Raw genomic sequence first — 20,696 nt, 5'->3', positions numbered from 1 at the left:
TTATTTGCCTTGTAGAAGTTTGAATCCCTTAGACAGATATTGCTTCAGTTTAAAAGAAGACATTACAATTTAGAACAATCTAATCTCACCATCATAACTTTGAAGGGAATGCACCCAAAAAAAAAAAATTAGAAGGAGCCGGGCAGTGGTGGCACACGCTTTTAATCCCAGCACTTGGGAAGCAGAGGCTGGTGGACCTCTGTGAGTTCAAGGCCACCCTGGGCTATACAGCTAGTTCCAGGATAGCAGCTAGGGCTGTTACACAGAGAAACTCTGTCTCAAAAACAAACAAACAAATTAGAAGAGATGAGAATGGAGTGGCCTACTGAGTTTAAAACAAGAGAAATTATCGTAAGAAAAACCCCACCACAATGTCTTCCTCCTTAGCTCAGTGTTATGGCCCTAACACTCTTTTTAAAACAGCTAATTTTTTGTGTATGATGTATATGTATAAATACATGTTCATGTGAAGGCACACATGCCACAGTATACATGTGAATGTTGGAGGACAACTTTGGGTGTCAGTCCCTACCTTTCCCTGTATTTATGCCCGGCTAACTGGCCCTGAACTTTTGGGGTACTCTCATTTCTCTGCCTCCTATCTCACTGTAGGGGTGTTGGGATTATAGACTCATGCCACAGCATCTGGCTTTCACAGGGTTCCAGGGATTTGAGCTCGGGACATCGTGATTAGTTTTACCCACTGAAACATTTTCCTCTGCCCAACCTTAATTCGTGAAGGTTTTCCAGGCAGAGATCAGCTATAGGGAGAGAAGAAGCAATGACGGTGTGGGTAAGAAAAGCCATTTCATACAAGAGCACAACAAGCCTGTGGGTCATAGCTGCTATTCTGTGGTTGCCTGGGTTAGTTGACTCTAAGTTCTACAACCCCTGCAGGACTATAGTAAACCACCTGACTCCTGAACTCTCAGGTTGCTCAACTGTGGAATGGACTAACAGTGGCCAACATATGGTCACAGGAGATGAGAAGCCATCAGCGTGGGCTCTCAGAGCACGGCGGCTGTGGTGGGCGACTGACCCTGTCATCTTGTGAGTGTTTATCAAGGGTCACTTGAGTGTCAGGCATTGCTCAGAGGACTTGGGAATTGCATTCTAACAATCAGTTGATGAATGGCAGGTAAGTGAGGTAGATCTCAGGTAGAAGATGCTGTAACATGAGGGGGCTGGCTTGTTTGTGTTTTCTGTCTCGCCAGGCCCCCCAAGCTGTTTAGTCTCAGAGGAAATCACACAAAGATCTCTATAAGTTATAATGCTGATTGGCCCGTTAGGTCAGGCTTCTTATTGGCTAACTCTCACATCTTGATTAACCCATTTTTCTGATCTATTTTAGTCATGTGGCTCAGTACCTTTTTCAGTGGGGCAGCTCACAACCTGGTGCTTCGGTGATCTGGGCAGGAGTGGGAGGAATCAACTTCCTCCTTTCCAGAATTCTCCTGCTCTCCTTGCATCATTTCCACTTCCTGTCTGGTTTTCCTGCCTACACCTCCTGCCTGGCCAATCAGCGTTTATTTAAAACATGATTGACAGAATACAGACAATTCTCCCGCACCAAGATGCTAAGAATATAAGCCTGGAGCAAGTGAGTGAATGGGAACTGACAGGGTCCTCTCTGAAAAGGAGTCTCCAAACAAAAATTCAGAGAAGTAGGGAGTGACCTGGGAAGCCTGTATGTCCTAGGCTTGAGAACCAGTGACTGACCACGTGGTTGAGTGATGGAGCAATGGGAGGAGGGAAGCAGATGGGGTCAAAGCAGGATGGGGGCAGGGTGCTCAGGACCCTGCGGATCATCTCAAGTATAGAGAGGTGCTGGCTCTGGAGCTGCACGAACGTGATCCTGGCCCGTGAAGGGACATAGAGCCAACTCTAGTGTGATGTCAGTTGTGTGGACACAGCCCCTCAGGCTCTCTAAGAAGTGAGTTCAGCCTTGTTCTACTGGGTCAGGGTCCTTCTGAGTCAACATCAGGCTCCGGCTGGCTCATTACCAGAGTCTTCCTGCCCCCAGGTCGCTCTCGCTGCCTTGAGCCCACCACAGGAATCCATAAAGAAAAGAAGTTCTAGAGCCAGCCTTGCCCACCTGATCTTCATGGAGAAGTCCTCTTGCCTTTCATCTTTCTAGACTAGTCTAAAACACAAACAGCCCTTGATGTTAAGCCAGCCTCAAATGCGAGCTCTGAAACCTATGATATGAGGAGGTGAGGAGGTTGTGAGTTGAGCCTTCATAAATGGGGTTAGCATCCTTAGAATACAGGCCACAGGGAGCCCCTGACTGTTTCCACCAGGTGAGCACACAGCTTGAAGATGCCTCTCACGAAGCAGGAAACAGGCCCACAACAGGCTGAGTCTGCCATCGCTTGATCTTGGAATCCCATCTTCTAGAATCCTAAGTAAATTTCTACTGTTTTCAAATGACCAAGTCAGTGTTGTTCTGTGATAGCAACACAGAACCAATCAAAATAACCGCTAATTGAAGCCTCAGGCTCCTGCAAAAAATTCTAGGTCTAAGTAGGATTAAGTTTTGTTTAGTAAATGAGTCAACAGGTGACTCCAAATGCAGTCTAGAAACAGAACAGATTTTAAACATTATGAAACCATCTTGAAAAAGAATACACCTTAACCTTAGCCCTCCAAACATAAAGCAAAGTTACAAACAAGACAAGGTGGCCGTGGCTTAAACAGGCCTAGTCACCAGGGGACAGAGTCTAAAACAGGGACCACCACCTAAAGGTGGCACTAAACACAAAGGGCTGGGCCCTCCTCTGGTCATTTATCAAGAAAACGTCCAATAGACTTGCCCATGAGTCAGTTTCATGGAGGCGGTTCCTCAATTGGGATTCCCTCTTTCCAGATGACTCCAGTTTGACAAAACCCAGCACAATGACCAGTTACTAGCTGAGAGTATAAAATGTTCTCAACAGGACAATATTTTTTAAAAGGTGAACAGAAAAGATGGCTTCAATGTATTTTGAGGCTTTCCCTTGCTCCAAGTCTACATGAAAATCACCTCCATACTCTCCTCTTACCTCCAGCGCTGACACAGACCATAGTCTATTCCTTCCCTTGGGTCTTAGTTACTCTTCTATTGCGATCACCATGACCAAGGTAAAGTATGGTAGAAAGTTTACTGGGGCTTACAGTTTCAGAGGGTGAGTCCTTGATCATCATTAGTGGGGGGCATTGCAGCAGGCAGGCAGGCATGGTGCTGGAACAGTAGCTGAACGTTTGTACCTGATCCACAAGCACGAAGCAGAGAAAGAGCTAACTGGGAATGACAGGAGCTTTTAAAGAAAGCCTGCCACTGATGATGTACCTCCTCCCACAAGGCCACTCCCCTGAATCCTTCCCAAACAGTTCAACAAACCAAGGACCAAGCATTCAAATATATGAGCCTATGGGGGCCGTTCTCATTCAATGCACTATGCCTTACCTACCAGGCCAGTTGGATGATGTCTGGTTGGTTTCTCTTTTCTGGTGCTGGGGATTCAACAGAGTTGGGCCGTGTACATGCTCTGCCTGTGCTCTACTGCCAAGCTCCATCTCTAGTCCCTGATAGCTCAAGAACCACACCTCTTACAAGAGTATTGGGACAAGACTCACGTGTCTCAGGCCTCCAGAGAAGACAGCGCTGTGTGTTGGACTGGACGGGAGAGTGCCTTGCTTCAAGACAGGACTGGGAGGTTGTTTGGGATCTTCTTGATGGAATGCTTTCAGAATATCGGGTGAGCTGACCTTCTGGAGAGGGTAAAAACAAGCATAGCCCACTGTCCCACGTAACCAAAGAGGCCAGCAAGCTCAGCCAGCATCTGTGAAGTGATGCTTCTCACACACAAACTTCTGGCCGCTGTGTAGGAAGACACACTTGTGTTTGGATCAATGCAAATGCGCACACCCTACACACCAGCGAGACCTTAACGCAGAATCGTTAGGGACCATAGCCAGCATGGACAGGTGGGCTCCTTTGAGTTACAGAAAGAGCTAAAAACATTTAAATTCTGACTTTAATAATGATCATGTCATGAAATCACATGAACTATAGTATTCATACTGAAAAAAATTTTACTTCTAACGTGCCCATAAAAAGAAAAAAATAAGTCTTTAGATTGTATTTATTCCTTTTTGGTAATAATTAGTATTTCTTCTATCATGTTACAGCAGTACTCCTCCAAACCCACTAACCACATGGGGGTGGAGTCAACTCAAATTAGCTGAAGTAAAATACAATAAACTAGGTTCCCAGCAGTACCATGCTGCGAGGGAGCCTAGTGCAGTGGAGACTATGAGGCCAGGACTATGGAGCTACAGCCTCTCTGCACTTCCTTGCTTGGATTCCTCAGTCCTCACAACTCAGACATCCTCTGGGCTGGGACTGCCTGGGAAGCTCTGAACCATGGACTCATGCAGCAGGGGAGGGACATGCCAAGGATGCCATGTGAGGTCAACATTCAGAATGCCAAGAGTGAGGCCCGAGGGAACTTGAGATGCCCTGCAGGGGGCACATTTCAAACAAGTGAGAAAAGAGCACCTCCCAAGGCTGGGGGGGGGGGGGCGCTGGCATACTCCAAGTAGGTTTGGCCTCCTCCTTCTGACCACACTGTCCTCTGCCGGCTCTCTACCCCCAAGTCCTCATCTCTAATGGGGACAAATCCTACAGAACTGCTTTAACGATGAAGAGCAACATGGTCTCTCTGCAGAGGACAGTGCCTGGCATGAGGACTGCCCTCGGTCAGTGCCACTATTGGACTAGCTTTGTCTGATCTGGCAAGTGTGCCATCTGGAGTTCCCTTCCTTGCAGCCTCCTCCTTCAGACTGTCCTTTGTCCTCGGGGTGGGAATGAAGCAGCCTAGAAATGAGCAATATCTAAATGTAGGCTCTGCTCCTGGCCTAGATGTGAGCTTCTGCTTGGTTGGCCTGAGTCAAGATCAGGTCTCTGACCATGGTCCTGAGAGTGAGTCTATCCTGTGATTAGGTAGGCAACTACAGTGCCGTCTGCCCAGAACAAAGGACTTTAAAAGAGGACCTTGTACTAGCCCCCACCTGCCCGTGGACCCTGTGCTAGCCCCCACCTGCCCATGGACCCTGTGCTAGCCCCCACCTGCCCGTGGACCCTGTGCTAGCCCCCACCTGCCCGTGACCCTGTGCTAGCCCCCACCTGCCCGTGGACCCTGTGCTAGCCCCATCTGACCGTGGACCTAATGTTAGCCCCCATCTGTACACTTGAAGAGGTTGGCTCCAGGGAGCACTGTGAGCAGATATGTTTACACTTGAGAATTTTAAAGCCCTGCCAGCTGAGTACATCACAAATATCAAATATTTGAGACATGTGTATTGGAAAACCATCAGCATCAGCAACCGCTTATCACCCAAAGCTTAGCAGAAAAGTATCAGAGACTCCACACCTCATACCCAGTGAGATCAGTATGTGGGAGTCTGTGCATCTCACACCTAGTGAGGTCACAGTGATGTGGGAATCTGTGCATCTCACACCCAGGGAGGCCAGTGATGTGGGAGTCTGTGCATCTCACACCTAGTGAGGTCACAGTGATGTGGGAATCTGTGCATCTCATACCCAGGGAGGCCAATGATGTGGGAGTCTGTGCATCTCACACCTAGTGAGGTCAGTGATGTGGGAGTCTGTGCATCTCACACCTAGTGAGGCCAGTGATGTGGGAATCTGTGCATCTCACACCCAGGGAGGCCAGTGATGTGGGAGTCTGTGCATCTCACACCTAGTGAGGTCACAGTGATGTGGGAATCTGCGCATCTCACACCCAGGGAGGCCAGTGATGTGGGAGTCTGTGCATCTCATACCTAGTGAGGTCAGTGATGTGGGAGTCTGTGCATCTCATCAAGAGCCCAGTGATTCACCTCCAGCCACGACTTACAACTAAGTAGTTACTCCAGAGGTCAGCCTCCAAACAAAGATGGGACCAGTTCAAGCATAGCATTTCCATCTCCAGGTATGTAACTGTGGGTCTAAGCCTCCATATGTCTCTCAGTGTAAAACAGGGCTACATTTAATCTCCAGTGTGTTGGATTGTTCGTGGTTCTTAACCTTCCTAATGCTGCAGCCCTTTAATACAGTTCCTCATGTTGTAGTGACTCCCAACCGTAAAATTATTTTCATTGTCACTGCATGACTATAATTTTGCTACTGTTAAGAATAGCAATGTAAAGACTTTTTGGAGACAAAAGTTGCCTCAGGACCCACGACTTGAGAATCTCTGCTCTAGAGCAAGTTCTAGAAGGAAAGCAGGTTAAGTTCTCCATCATTACAAAAAGGACAGTCTGGGGACATCAAGGATGGACTCACAAGCATAGAAGGGGGACACATGTCCTACAGAGCCCACAGTTAGACTGGAAACAACAGGTGCTGGCACCTGCCTGCCAGGTCACCTGGGTTGGATTGGAACCCAAGTATTTGACTCCAAAGTCAGCATTATCTGAGTTCAGTGCACCTGTTTTACTTTAACCCAGCCAGCAGAGGGCGTTGCGATGGCCTCGCTAACCGCTCTCCTTTCCCAGTGAGCTCTTCTGCTTTAGAACCCAGGGGAGGAGCTGCGCTTCTGCCTTCACTCTGTGCAGAGTTTATGTTTTCACTTTCCAAGCCAACCAAAGGTTCTTTGCCTTGAATGGAAGTCAGAAGGCCTCCCCATGAGAAGAGACTTGTAGACCCCAGAAAAATGGCAGGTCAGCCCTGCAGGTGAGACCTGCTTTTGGATGGCACTGAAACCAGAGAGAAGCAGCCTTGGGAGCTTGGGATCAGATAAAAGTCTGCCCCTGATCTGATGAATTCTCCTTGGTGATCTTGAATCATCATTATTCTTCTCTTTTTCAGGGGAGTCTCACATTGTTGCTCAGATTGGTTATAATCCCTTGATTCAGACGAACCTACTGCCTCAATTTCCCAAATCACTGGGGATGCAGGCACAGGCTAGTGCATCTGGCTTGGACCCTAAACTCTTGCTTCCTTTGGTCAGGTGTGCCTGAATACAGATTATACCTACTTAGGTTGTCCTGACCGACTGAATACAGATTATACCTACTTAGGTTGTCCTGACCGACTGAATACAGATTATACCTACTTAGGTTGTCCTGACCGACTGAAGTTTTCAGTCAAAAGAAAAGCAAATGCAGGGAGAGGACAATAAGCCAGAAAAGAGGACATGAAGGCGCTAGGTGCAGAGGCCCAGCAGGTTGGCGCATACCCTGGAAGTGACATTGACGGCTGTGTCAGACTGGCTCCGCCTCTCCGTGTGGACCACACACTGCCTGGGATCCATAGCGAGAAGATGCTTCTCAGAAGTCATGTCATTCTGGGACTTGGAGAGCTCTAGAAGACAAGGGGTGACGGTTGGGAGTATGAAATTCTGCCAAGACGTACAGATCCGGGGGGACAGGTTGACAAGAAAAGACCAAGAAAGGGTAGCAAGTCCACGGTAGAACAAAGGGCACTGGGTGTGACTGTGTGCCAGAGGCAGGAAGAGGAAAGGCTAGCCCCTTCGAAGGTCCACACTGACCACATGCCGTGGGCAGCCACGGTCAAGGTGGGGTTCCGAGGGAAACTCTCGCCCAGCTTCTCTGTCCCCAGACCATCGTATGGTCAACCATCTGTCCTGACAGAGACTGTTGACCAAATACTTTCTCCTGTGACTACAGGAAGGGGGAGATTAGAGGCGGCCTGACAGCTGTTTCAGTAACAACTAGAAAGAGCACTGATAACTTTGGGTTTCTCAGTACACTAGTGCCCAACCTTTTGACTTCCGTGGGCTATTCTAGATGAGGGACATGCTTGGGATACGCGTTAAAGTGACAATGAACAAAGCATAAAGGAGGGAACCCCACCCAGATCCCCTTCCCAGAGCTCCCCCACCATCTTCTCAGCCATACTTCATGCTCTAGAGATGTTATTTGAGTTACTTACGTTATTCTAAAATGTTTCCTTAGCCACATTAACAGGTGACATTAACTCTGAACTTCATTAAACACAATATTCAGATTATCAAGATAGATTATGACTATTAAAGTTACTTGTGAGACCATCCACCAACTGTCCAATTCTTTGGAGTCTAGGCTGTCACTCACTCCAGCTGTGCTCCTTGCCGCTGTCTCCTGGGAACTCCTGAGCATCGTGTGCTCCAGCATCCCTCTGTCTGCTGGTCCACACATGGAAACATCATCGGGATGGTCCCATGCTACCACTACCTGCTGGCTGCCTGCCATCTGCACTGTCCAGGGAGCACCTGGGAGGTCTCCTTCCTTGACACAGATCCCTGACCTGCTTTCTGAGCCAAGGGCGCCCAGTTTTCCAGTCTCGCTCTCTAGCCACTCTTCTCTGAGAGCCACACCACCCCAGAATTCTCAAGTCTACCATCCAGAAGTATCATGGGGGGCATCAGTGGTCAGCAACTGGAAAAGACCAGCATATGGCGGAGATCAATGGCAGTCATCCACAGCAACCTGGATGCTAAGGGCACAAAAGACTCTCAAGTCTGGCCATTGGTAGGCACCATCTGCCTGCTCACACTACCTTGGGGCTGGTCCATTTCAAGGTCATGGCTTCAAGTAGAGAAGAGATTGAGAAGTTTGGGGTTCTGACAAGCATCTTTCTACATCAGTAGGATTTGTGGTGGGTGGACAGAAAGAAACACAGATGGCTCTCAAGTAAGAGTCAACCCAACTCCCTCTTCATTTGCTAAGGGGGTGCAGTGTGCCACATTTATGGGTCTCATAAAGGACTGGAATCTTTCTTCTAGGTGCTTTGAACAACATTGGCAGACAGAGGGTGCCACTCCGGGGCATCATTCTCAAATCCTGTGGTTCCAAACCAACTTTAGCATCCTGGGCCACTAGTTCAACCCAAAGGCTCAGATGTCATCAGGTAACATCCGAGGCCCCCAACAGAAACTTCCCCACTTTGCCATTATCTAGCCCTCTGATGCTTCCACCAGTGAATTTGAAAAGTGCTCTTGATTGATGACTTTCCTTGTATTGGTACCACAAAATTGTCATGGAACTTTTACTGCATTTCATTGTGGGATTTGGGGTAACCTGAACCACGCATCTTTGTCTCCAGAGCAAACTGCCCCTTATTTCCCTTTAAACGAGAGCTGTGTTTCTGAGTGATAGAAAGTTAGTCACGTGGACTCTGGGAGGGGTCTGATTTAGAAGACTGTCATGGGACTAGCGCCAGCATTGCAGAGAACAGACCACAGTCACAGCCAGGCTGATATCCGCAGAGGGGCAAACAGGCCTATGAAAATCAACTATTTCCTCCTCCTGAAAGAGACCCAAGACAGCCCACTGCTGATGGGAAGAGCCAGGCTTTCATCTCAGCTGTCTGTGTGGTGGGGTTTGTGCGGAATACAGATGACTGATTTAAATCCAGTTGTAGTTGGTTCCGAAGCAACAACAACGATGAGGCCATCACAGGCAACTGCAGAAAGGGGGCGGTAAATGAAGACAAAGAGTAGGGAGCAGGACAGGCGCCAAGACCCTTCTGGAAGGATTGCCACGACGGCTGTCCAGGGAGAGCAGCAGGTCCAGTGCAAGCTCGTCCTAGTGGTCGACGGCGACACTGGGAAGGCGACATTCGGGAGGTGCCACTTGACTGGTGAGTTTGAGAAGCTGTCTGTAGCCACCCTGGGCATGGAGGTGCACCTGATGGTCTTCCATACCAACAGAGAACCCATCAGGTTCAATGTGTGGGACACAGCCAGCCAGGAGCGGTGCAGGGGCCTGCGTGATGGCTACTACATCCAAGCCCAGTGTGCCATTATGTCTGATATAACATCAAGAGTGAGTTACAGGAATGTATCTAGCTGACAGAGAGATCTGGGATGTGTGTGAAAATATCCCCGTTGTGTTGTGTGGCAACAAATTGGATATTAAGGAGAGAAAAGTGAAGGCAAAATCTATTGTCTTCCGCTGAAATTAGAATCTTCAATATTATGACATCTCTGCCAAAAGGAACTACGGCTTTGAAAAGCATTTCCTCTGGCTTGCCAGAAAGCTCCCTGGAGTTTGTGGCCGTGCCTGCTCTTGCCCCACCTGAGGTGGTCAGGGACCCAGCTTTGGTAGCACAGTACAAGCGTGACTTAGAGGTTGCTCAAACAGCTGCCCTCCCGGATGAGGAGGGTGACCTGTGAGAAAAGGAAGCTGGAGCCCTGCGTCAGAGTCCAGTCTTACAGACAACTGTCCTGTGATGTCATCGGTGAGCGTGTGTGCCACCTTATTTCGCTAAGCAGAGTGTGTGCTTCATGGATACTGAAGGAGAGGGGTGGGTTTCAGAGTGAACATGTTTTAACATACCGTCATTGTTTTGGACTTGCATATTTAGCTGTTTGGAACACAACTGCTTCCTGAATTTCAAACATAAGACCGCTACAGTCCCAGCGCACTGTTAAGTCCATGGTTTGATACTGTCATTCCCATTCTTTTTGTTTAGAATCAAAATAAAGTTTGTTTCAAAACAAAGAAAGAAAGGAAGAAAGGAAGAAAGGAAGGAAGAAAGAAAGAAAGAAAGAAAGAGAAGAGAAGAGAAGAGAAGAGAGAAAGAAAACAATAGAGAAAGAGAATTGTGTGTTGTGTATTCAAGGTCCATTTGGACCCTGCTCTATCACTGCCCAGGTTTGGATATCTTAGGAGGTGTGAGAAGCAGAAATGGATAAAGCATATCTGAACAGAAGGTGCCAAGTCATGACAGGGTGAACTGCCCCTGCAACTGGGGGATTATTGCCGCCTGCATTCAAGTTCACCAGGAAGAATGGACAAGTGGAAGATACTGGGCTTGCAAAGTCAAAAAAGTCAAGGTTTGGGATTTTGCTTGGTATGTTTGTGTTTTGTTTTCATTCCTCTGGAATCCTTTGTGCTGCTGAGCTGGGCAGGTTTGGGCAAGACAAGCAGGAGTCAGAGCGAGGCCAGCAGACTGAAATGGCGCCTGCTCTCCTCAAGGAGCCAGAGGCTGCTCCACTGACCCACGGCTTTCCCACTGAGGCTGCCTGGGCTGACCTGCACAGGGCTGGGGAGAAGAACACATCCTGAGGACCACTTACTTCTCATCTGGGTGGTGACGGACAGAAACAAGTTTTCCACAGACTTATTAAATCCTCTGAAGTGACCAAGTTCCTGTAACTAAAACAGACACGGGACAATGAGCTGTCTGGCCACCACCTGTGTTTGCCCCACCATCTCCAGGCTGCCAGCCCACAAACACTGCAGGCAGGAAGGGGTGGAAAGGGGTGCAGATGGGGGAACAAGTGTGCATGTTTGGAGGGGACAGGGCACAGATCCCAGGAAGTAGGCATCCCTGGCAATTAGCCATCTTTCTCTGTTTTGCAGCCTCATTAAAGGATGGAGTGTTATCAACAGGTAGTTCACAAGACAACGACTACCTCTTAGATATAATGACTGACATTTCATTGGCACAAGGCTAATTACTGCTTGTTTGACCTTCTTTTCCTAGCCCTACACAAATCCTATGTAGAAGGTACAGGATGCGGGTGACATGGGGGTTGAGGGCACCATAAGGGGCAAGGTGACTAGCCTAGGGACAGAGCGCTGTCTCCCAAAAGGGACCATAGAAAAGGGAGAACAGTAACTTATTCAGGTCTCACCCATCCATCTACCCACTCATTGTCTGCCCATCCATCTACCTATCCATCCATTCTTTATCCACCTACCTGTATGTACCCACACACTCACTGGCTACCCATCTGTCTACCTATCCATCCATTCTTTATCCATCAACCTGTATGTACCCACACACTCACTGGCTATCCATCTATCTACCTATCCATCCATTCATCCATTCATATATCCACGTGTCCAATGTCCATCAATCCACCCATCCATCCAGTTTCCACTTGTCTATCCACCCGCCTCAACATTCTATGTACCCATCCACTCACCTACATAACAATCCATGCATGCATTCATCTATGCATCTATGCTACCATGCATGCATGCATCCATCCAGAGACCACTTATTCATCTACCGATTCAGTGACTATGCTTTTGTCCACCCACTTCCATCAACCCAAACAACTATCTACCCAGCTCACCTATCCATCTGTCCATCTACCTACCTACCTACCTATCTACCTACCCACTTATCCAGCTACCCACCTATCCAGTTACCCACCTATCCATCTACCCACCTGCCCACCTATCCACCTGCCCACTTGCCCACCTACCCACCTACCCACCTACCCAGCTGCCCACCTGCCAACCTACCCACCTATCCATCTACCCAACTACTCATCTATCCACCTATCCACCTACCCACCTACCCACCTACCCACCTACCCACCTACCCATCTACCCACCTGCCCACCTACCCAGCTACCCACCTGCCCACCTATCCACCTACCCACCTATCCATCCTTCCAGAGTTCATCCATTCACCCAAGAATATGTCCTCAGAACACAATCATAGGAAAAAATAGAGTAGAATTGTGAGGTTCACCCCAAGGTGTCTGCGAACTTGGAAAACAACAAACATGTTTTCATCTCTCAAATGGTCGTGTATATTATCCCATGTAAGACACAATTGCTCCCTCTAATGCGCAGATCGATGTAGGTAATCAGAACCATACAATTCCCTGGCACACACAGACACATCCCGCATGGGAGACAGAGTTATTTCCACTCTCAGGTGGAGAACCAAGGTAACTCAGCTAAATTCTTTGGACAGAACTGGTTCTGGTCCCCCTAGAGCCAGCAAACACTGATTCATCCCCACAGGCACACCACTTCCACGCACCCCCACTGTGTACACATGTCAGACCCGCACACACTTAAAGGCACACACTACAGAGTCGGGGGTGGAAGCTGCGACAAGAGCCAGGACAAGATGTCTCAGGGTATGAGCAGAAGGAGCCAGCTGAGACTGCAGATGGTCCCTGGCAACGGAATGAAAAAGAAAGCACTTCTCAGCTCCAGCTCCAGGTAAGTCAGGTCCGCTGGCCCAATTCTCCAGCATCCTCCCCTGGCCTTCCTTTCCTGCTTCCCACCCAGGGACCCGCAGACAGACAAGTTACCCTGCCAGGGCTGCCGCTGCAGTGGCTCTCGCTGAGCGGGGGTGGCGTCGGAGGGACCACAGAGATTTTGCTGCCGAGGAGAAACAATAATGCCTTAGAACTCTGCAAGGCACTAGTTCGCAGGTATTCAAATGTGTGAGTTTACCATCTGAACGCTTAGCTTTGTTTGGTTCTAATTTCCTTTTAAAGAAAATGGCCCAGCAGCATGGCTTGGCCCTGCTTTTGTGAGCAAGTGCTGGTTTCTCAGAAGGACATAGCTCGTCACATTCTGAAGCCACAAGGGGACCCCGGTTCCCCCACTGAGTTGCTCCTGGACCCATGTTTCATATGTGGAATCCTATCTGGACTCTTGTATTCTTAATACAAACCACACCAGCAGAAGGGTCAAATGTGAAGGGAAAAAAATTAAACATACTTTGAGAAAAACTGGAAGCATGAGCTAAAAGAACCAATGGGGACTGGAAAAATAAGGTAAGAAGCTGATGTGGTCACAGCCTGTAAACCCAGTGCTGGGCAGGCTCAGGTAAGAAGATTGTCAGAACTTCATGGCCAGCCTGGGCTACATAGCCATGGCCAGACCACGAGGTTACACGGCAAGACACTGTATAGGGAAGGAAGGGGAGGTTCTAAGTTTTGAGACCAGATAAACTTTATCATGAGCCAACAAAAGTCAGCGCCTGTGGGAATTCTTGGTGCAGCTCACTGACCTCAGCAGGGCAGGCAGCGCGACTCCTGCCGGTTCAAGGCTGCAGGGATTCAAAATTCTGTGCAAAGATGTCACCATCTCTCAGAGGACTGGTCGCGGGCAACAGGTATTTTTCCCCACATATATATTAGGGAGATGCCCGGCACCAGGGAAGATGCCGAAGGAAGGGAAATAAATGCAACTGTTTGCTTTGGAACATCTCAGATGCACAATCAAAAACAGTATTTCATTTTTTTACAGCATCGCGGGAGAAGCTGAGGGGGAAAACACTGTGTAAAAATAGGATTGCTAGAAGGTTCCTCATAAATCTGGAAGCTCCTCTCAATCTTTTCCAAGAACTTTTGAATTTTTTAAAAAGTCGTGTTCCCAAGCAGTGACCTCTGGAGGTCTGGATTCACGAGCTCTTTCAGGACGTCCTCTGAGCTCCACTGACCGCTGACGTGGGACCTGCTGTCCCAGGCACTCACCTCAGCCTCTGATAAGATTGCAGGAGCTTCGCCCCAGCCGTCTCGTGTTTGCCTGGAGGAGAAGCAAGCCAAGGGCAGTCAGGACTGAGGACACACTGTAGGCAGCACAGACACCAGCATCAAAACGGTATAATTGTTCTAATAGCAAGTCTTGGTATTAAAAAGGGAGAGATCCTTTGGGGGGTGAGAGAAACGCTCAAAGTCAGGCTGCAGAAGGCCAGTGAAGCGGCTCAGCAGGTAAAGGCCACCAAACCTACCAACATGAGCTTCATCCCCAAAATACACATGGGACAAAGAGAGACGACTCCTCCAGGTCGTTCTCTGATCAGTACATGCGTGCCTGGCACATTCGTGCACGTGCATGAATACGTTCACACACACACACACACACCACTAATCAACACAGGGCTGAAGAATGACTCAGCAGTTAAGAGTACTGATTCATCTTCTAGAGGACCTGGATTTGATCCCCCACACCCACGTGGCAGCTCAGAACCATCTGCAGCTCCAATTCCAGGCGATTCAATGCCCTCTTCTGACCTCTGTGGGCATACATGCAGAACACAGAAATGCACACAGACAAGACATTTATCCACAAAAAAGTAAAAAATAATGAACATAAAAACATAATTCTAGGGAGCTGGAAAGACGGTTCAGTGGTTAAGAGAACTGGCTGTTCCCAGCACCCACATGGCAGCTCACAACTGTCAGTCACTCCAAGAGCTGACACACTCACACAGACATACATGCACATCAATGCACATAAACTAAAAATAAATCAATCATTTAAAAAACGTAATTCTGGATGGCGGGGATTATTGTGCAGCCTTCCATCCCTGGGAAACCACCAACTTGCTAACTCCCCTACACACACCCCCCACAATCCATCACGTCTGGGGCTGCTTCTATGAGACGCTGATGCTGAATTAGATTTTCTAAATCTGGGTAATTTGAAACAATCCTTTAAGTCCCCCAGTCCCTTTCCCCCAGGAAGCGCTGGCTACAAAATGCCCCTTGTGATGAAGACTTAAGCTAATCTCTTTAAAAATGTAATCTACTTATTTCTAGTTAGTGACTAATAATTTCCCAGAGCAGACTGCACCTGCCATAGTAACCCTTTTTATTTCCTTGTGTACCACTACTCCCCCCCCAATACAACTCTGCCTGTCCATATTCCTGTGACCACAGTGGTTCTTAGCTACCAGCAAGGAAGGGGGGCGGGGGGACTGCAGTATGGGAGCACGTTTGCAGCTCACAGAACTTTCTAGAAGCTCCACGCAGCCTGGCCCACCACGGCTCTGGGAGAGCAGGAACACTGCCTGAAGATTTAAATTCATTGCACAAGTCTGGGTAGCAGTGTTACTTAAGGACACAATGACAGTGGGATCCTGGGAACAGCGGGCAGGCAGGGGCACCTCTAGCAGGGACAGACAACACGTAGCCTTAACCCTGATGTGAAGCTCCAACCCTCGAAGCGGGATGTAGCTCCAGCTCCAGATCTGTAGCTGGGCTGCCTCCAGAAGAGACTGGAATCTTAAAATCATACCTAAAGGATTTTTGTCTTCTTTTGTTTGAGACAAGGTCTTGTGTAGCCCAGGATAGCCTTGAACTCAGGACATATTCTGAGGAGATCTTGAACTTCAAATCCTGGTGCTGGACTAATAAGGCGTACACCACTGTCCCTGATTTTATGTAGTGTAAGGGTGAGGCAAGCGCGCTACCAACTGAGTCCTGTCCCAACTCAAATGTTTGGAACCTCTGTGATTGTGTACATTTTGCGGGCTTCATAGAAGTGTTCTAAAATAACTTGGGAGCGCCCCCATATGCTGGTCCACTAAGAACTTCTCCAAGGCAGAACAAAAGGCCTCTCCAAAGACTGTCAGCTAAACTGTAAAGCCAGAAGGCAACATATGCAGCCCCCATCTACAAGAGCTGCCTCCACGGCAGTGTCTACGTAGCAACAGAGAGAGCTGACTTCACTACACGGTGATGGTGGACAGGGAGGCAGAGGAGAGCAAGGGAAGGGAAGAAAGGAAGACGAGGAACTGGCACAAGGCATACCCAGAAGGCCCCACGGCCAAGACACAGGACAGTGAGCTCTGAGCACCCACGTCCCCTAGCCTCTGGATGACTTGACCTTGGATGGCTATGAACCCAGCCCTAAGGCAGGACCTCCAGGGCCACTGTTCTCCCACACCCTCAAATCTGATGCTATCATCTGTCGTCCTAGGCCTAAATCGCAAGCCCTACGTGGTGTCCCTGGGTGTTCTTGCCTCGCCTGGGCTCCTCCGTGCCCTACAGCCTTGCTCTTTCCACTCCAAATAGCACATTGTTTCTTACTGCCTCTCTGGTTTACCTAGCCTGCACCTGACCTCTGCCTCCACAACTACTGTGACCCCACCTCTCTTGGGGCTACTTCCTCAGGCATTCCTATCCCAGACCCTTACCGCATAGCTCTCTACTAACCCCCAGCCTGGCCCTCCCCATTTCAGGCTACTGTGGCCACAGAAAGTGGCCTTGCTGCTGCGTGTCTGGCTCACTGCTGCCCCCTGCAGGCTGTGGCAAGCTGTGGCCCAAGACCAAATGGGAAGCACTTACTCAGGGCCTCTGCTTGGAAAAGCAGCCCTGACAGTTACTGAAGGTACGCAGCTGTGTTCTGACCAAACCTTATAGACACTAACTTATAGTTTTAATTTAATATCACTTATATGATCACAAATGTTAATTTTGAAAAACAATTGAAAAATTCTAGGGGCTAGAAAGATGACTCTGGCTAAGAGCACGTTACTCTTACCGAATACTCAGGTTCGGGTCTCAGCACCTATGTGATGGTTCACAACCTTCTGTAATTGTAGTTCCAGAGCATCTGATTCCCTCTGCTGACCTCTGTGGGCACCAGGAACGCGTATGGTGCACATTCACACACGATGGCAAAACACCCATACATATAAAGTAATATAAAACAAAACTTTAAAAAAATTCTTAGTTTATAGCACAAGTTTACCTCAGGTTCGTGTGTCATATGGCAGGGAAATGGGGGACTACCCAGAACGTCAGATCCACCCTCATTGTGGATCCGAACCTCCATGACATGAGATCCCCAAACGAGGCTGATCGGGTGCACACAGCAGCTGAGACACGTGGCCCCATGTGCGGCTTTTATTGATCCCCTGTTCACTCCCATTCCCCTTGTTCATTGCTTTTATTTCTTCAAAAACCATGAAGTCTTCATTCTGTTGTTGCTGCTGCTGCTGCTGCTGCTGCTGTTGACACGTTTCCAATTCCTGCAGCCTTCTGAGGAAATGTGCACAGAGACCGTTCCCTGGACCTCAGAGGAGTTGGGCGCAGCAGGATTGGAGAGGCCTGCAGCCTGCTTAGCCAGGCAAGACCAGTTCCTATGGCCTGGGCTCCTTGCAAGACCATGCGACTGATCTTGAGGGCAGCCGACACACACACACACACACACACACACACACACACACACACACACACAAAGTTTTAAATTAGAGGACTGCTCTTACTTGGTCGCGTTATTCTCCTCTTCCCCCAGGTAGGAACCTGGCTACCCAGAGTAAAAACGAAGGCTCACAGCTCCATCCGAGGGCTAGGAGTTTGTGTTCTGAGACACTTCCCACCAAACCCACTCTGTTCTCACCTTCAAGAATAGAATATGGGAGAAACTGGGGCACTGGCCCGATAAAGCTGAAGATGAAGCCGGTACAAGCTGTGCCTGCTCAGAGGGAGGACTATGTGGAGATGGCTGGGTAGCAATGAGGCAGGGCTGGGGTGAAGCTTCTAAAAGCCAGGACACGCCAGAGGCTGCTGGGAACCCCCAGAGGCTAGACAAACCCGGGGAAGCACGCGGTCTCACGTCACCTTGGTCTTTCTTGGGTCTTCAACCTCAGAGACAGCTAACAATCTCTCTCCATTACTTGGAGCTATGAAAGTAGCAAAGGCCTTGGCACTTTATTGTGGTGTCCTAAGAAGCCAGCCTAGAGACCATCTGTAGTCACCACCTTCCTCTCCAGGGTCCCCTGCTGCCGCTTCCGTCCCATGTACCTGGTCCTGGTTGGGTAAGCTTCCCAGACAGACACACTGCACAACACACTTCATATTCTCCCTAAGCCTCTCAGTTAAAACTGGACCTTGCCTGCCCCTCTTGCTCATGTCTCACAGGCTGTTTATCTACAGCAATGACTGTTGTGTGCTGTTAGTTCTCACCTGGCACCCCCTAGAGTCACCTGGGTAGAGAATCACAGTTGTAGAATTGACTAGACCAACTTGGCCGATGAGCCCGTCTCTTAGCATTGCCTTGGTTCTTAATTGATGTAGGAAGGACCCAGCCCATTCTGGGCAGCACCATTCCCTAATTTAGGGCCCTGGATGGTATAACCCTGAAGAAAGCCAGCGAGGTGTAAGACGCAAGCACGTGAGAACGCATTCATTTCTCTCTGCTCTTGCCCGAGGATACGGCGTGACCAGCTGCTTGAGCTCCTGCCTTGGCTTCCCCTCAGTGATGGTCTGTGACCTGAAATTTTGAGCTAGATAAACCCTTCCCCTACCTAAACTGCGTCTCACTGTTCTATCACAGCAACAGAAGTGAACCTGGAACAATGAACAATCAACCGTCCTTGAGAGGCTGGTCTCTCCCAGTGGCGACAGTACAGACTCCATGCCTTCCCCATAGGAAGCTGGGTGTATGTTCATAACCGCCATTAGACAGAAAACTCTCTGAGGACATGAGCCTCATCTTTTCACCTCAAGTACCCAGGAGAAGGAAGCCCATGCAAATGGTGGTGGTTACGAATATAACGTTGACAGGAACCAACACAGACTCATAGTAACCTGAAGGCTCACTGAGTCTCTCTGACCAACAACTCAAAAGCCGTGAAGAAGGAAGCCCAGCAGTGGTGGCGCACGCCTTTAATCCCAGTACTCGGGAGGCAGAGGCAGGCAGATCTCTCTGAGTTCGAGGCCAGCCTGGTCTACAAGAGCTAGTTTCAGGACAGGCACCAAAGCCACAGAGAAATCCAGTCTCGAAAAAAAAAAAAAAAAGACAATGAAGGGGAAGAGGTGGGAAAGGAAAGGTCATTGGAGAGTGATCAGAATGCATTATAGACATCTGTGAAACTGCAAAAGAATAAAATGAAATTGATTGTTTTTGTTTTTTTAAGACAGGGTTTCTCTGTCCTAAACAGTCCTGAATGTGCTGGAACTTGCTTGGTTGACCTGGCTGGCCTTAAACTCACAGAGATCTGCCTACCTCTGCCTCCTGAGTTCTGGGATTAAAGGTGTGTGCCACCACTGCCTAGCCTAAACTGATATTTTTTTTAATGAAAAAGAAAATCAAGAACCTGCTTTGGGAATATTACTATCTGCAGACATTGGGTAAAAGCAGAAAGCTTAAAGGTTCAGGTCTTACTTTACCTATTGATCATGAAATCTGATTATCTCTGCTCCTACCCAGCTTGGTAGGAGCAGTCTAAAATTCAGGGGCCTGACAGGCACCCAGCCTTCTGGGAGCAGCACTTCTTGGGTGCACCATCCCTCTGTGGTGTCGTGTCTGCGGGCTTTCCTCTTAAGGGAAACATCAAGAAAAAAAAAATCAATCAAATACAGGGTCCTATCTTTTCTTTAATATAAGAAATAGAGGGCTGGAGAGATGGCTCAGTGGTTAAGAGCACTGACTGCTCTTCCAAAGGACCCAGGCTTCCCCAAACCCACATGGCAGCTCACAACTGTCTGTAACTCCAGGATCTGACACCTTCACACGTGCAGGCAAAATACCAATGCAAATAAAATAAGAAATAGAGCATTTTCTTTTTTTTAAAGATTTATTTATTAATTATTTATACAGCATCTGCCTGTATGTATCCCTGCAGGCCAGAATAGGGCACCAGATCTTATTACAGATGGTGAGCCACCATGTGGTTGCTGGGAATTGAACTCAGGACCTCCGGAAGAACAGTCAGTGTTCTTAACCTCCGAGCCATCTCTCAGCCCCAAAATAGAGCATTTTCTTTCTGGGAAATAAATATGATTTCACTAAAGCTACTAACTAGTAGGAGCGTGAACTCACGGAAACTGTAAGTGAGTGTTACAGAAACATCCTTGCTGAGTCTGTCTGACCTGTCTGACAAATGGGGTAGGTGGGTGTTCACGGAGGGAACAGAGGAGAGGAGGACACACACACTTAATGGAACCTATCTCTTTAAAATTTGTTTAGTATGGGTGACAAAATTTGGGAGTCAACCCTCTCTTTGTGGAGCCTGGAGACCAAACACAGGCCATCAGACTTAGCCGTTGAACCATCTCTCCCCAGCTCAACTAACCTTTCGTCCTTTCTGTACAGGGATGGAAGCCAGGGTCTTGTGCATGCCGGGCAAGCACTCTGCCATTGAGACGTCTCCCCAGCCCCTCTACTGCTCTTCATTCATGAGCCCGAGGGCTGATTCTGTCTTCAAAATC

General features: G+C 48.6%; 1 protein-coding gene and 1 pseudogene across 6 annotated transcripts in view; one reads left to right on the top strand and one right to left on the bottom strand.

The window, feature by feature from the left end:
* Sytl3 (synaptotagmin like 3) overlaps window positions 1–20,696 on the bottom strand; it is a 68,251-nt gene that overhangs the window by 15,364 nt on the left and 32,191 nt on the right. For 4 of the 6 annotated variants that reach the window (XM_048420553.3, XM_048420546.3, XM_085687665.2 and 1 more), the window contains 5 exons: window positions 14,229–14,280; window positions 13,056–13,125; window positions 11,070–11,148; window positions 7,224–7,348; window positions 3,616–3,750 (listed from right to left, as the gene is read on the bottom strand). In XM_048420553.3, the coding sequence (XP_048276510.1) occupies window positions 3,616–3,750; window positions 7,224–7,348; window positions 11,070–11,148; window positions 13,056–13,125; window positions 14,229–14,280 (461 nt within the window). The remainder of the gene's footprint in view (window positions 1–3,615; window positions 3,751–7,223; window positions 7,349–11,069; window positions 11,149–13,055; window positions 13,126–14,228; window positions 14,281–20,696) is intronic. The other 2 variants (XM_048420558.3, XM_085687675.2) reach the window with 1 other exon arrangement.
* On the top strand, window positions 9,385–10,192 carry LOC125392404 (GTP-binding nuclear protein Ran-like; annotated as a pseudogene).

Source organism: Myodes glareolus, chromosome 1 (genome assembly GCF_982192425.1).
Source record: "Myodes glareolus chromosome 1, mMyoGla1.1, whole genome shotgun sequence".
Taxonomy (NCBI): Eukaryota; Metazoa; Chordata; class Mammalia; order Rodentia; family Cricetidae; genus Myodes; species Myodes glareolus.
Note: the sequence above shows the minus strand (reverse complement) of the source record. Positions and strands in the feature narration are given on the sequence as shown.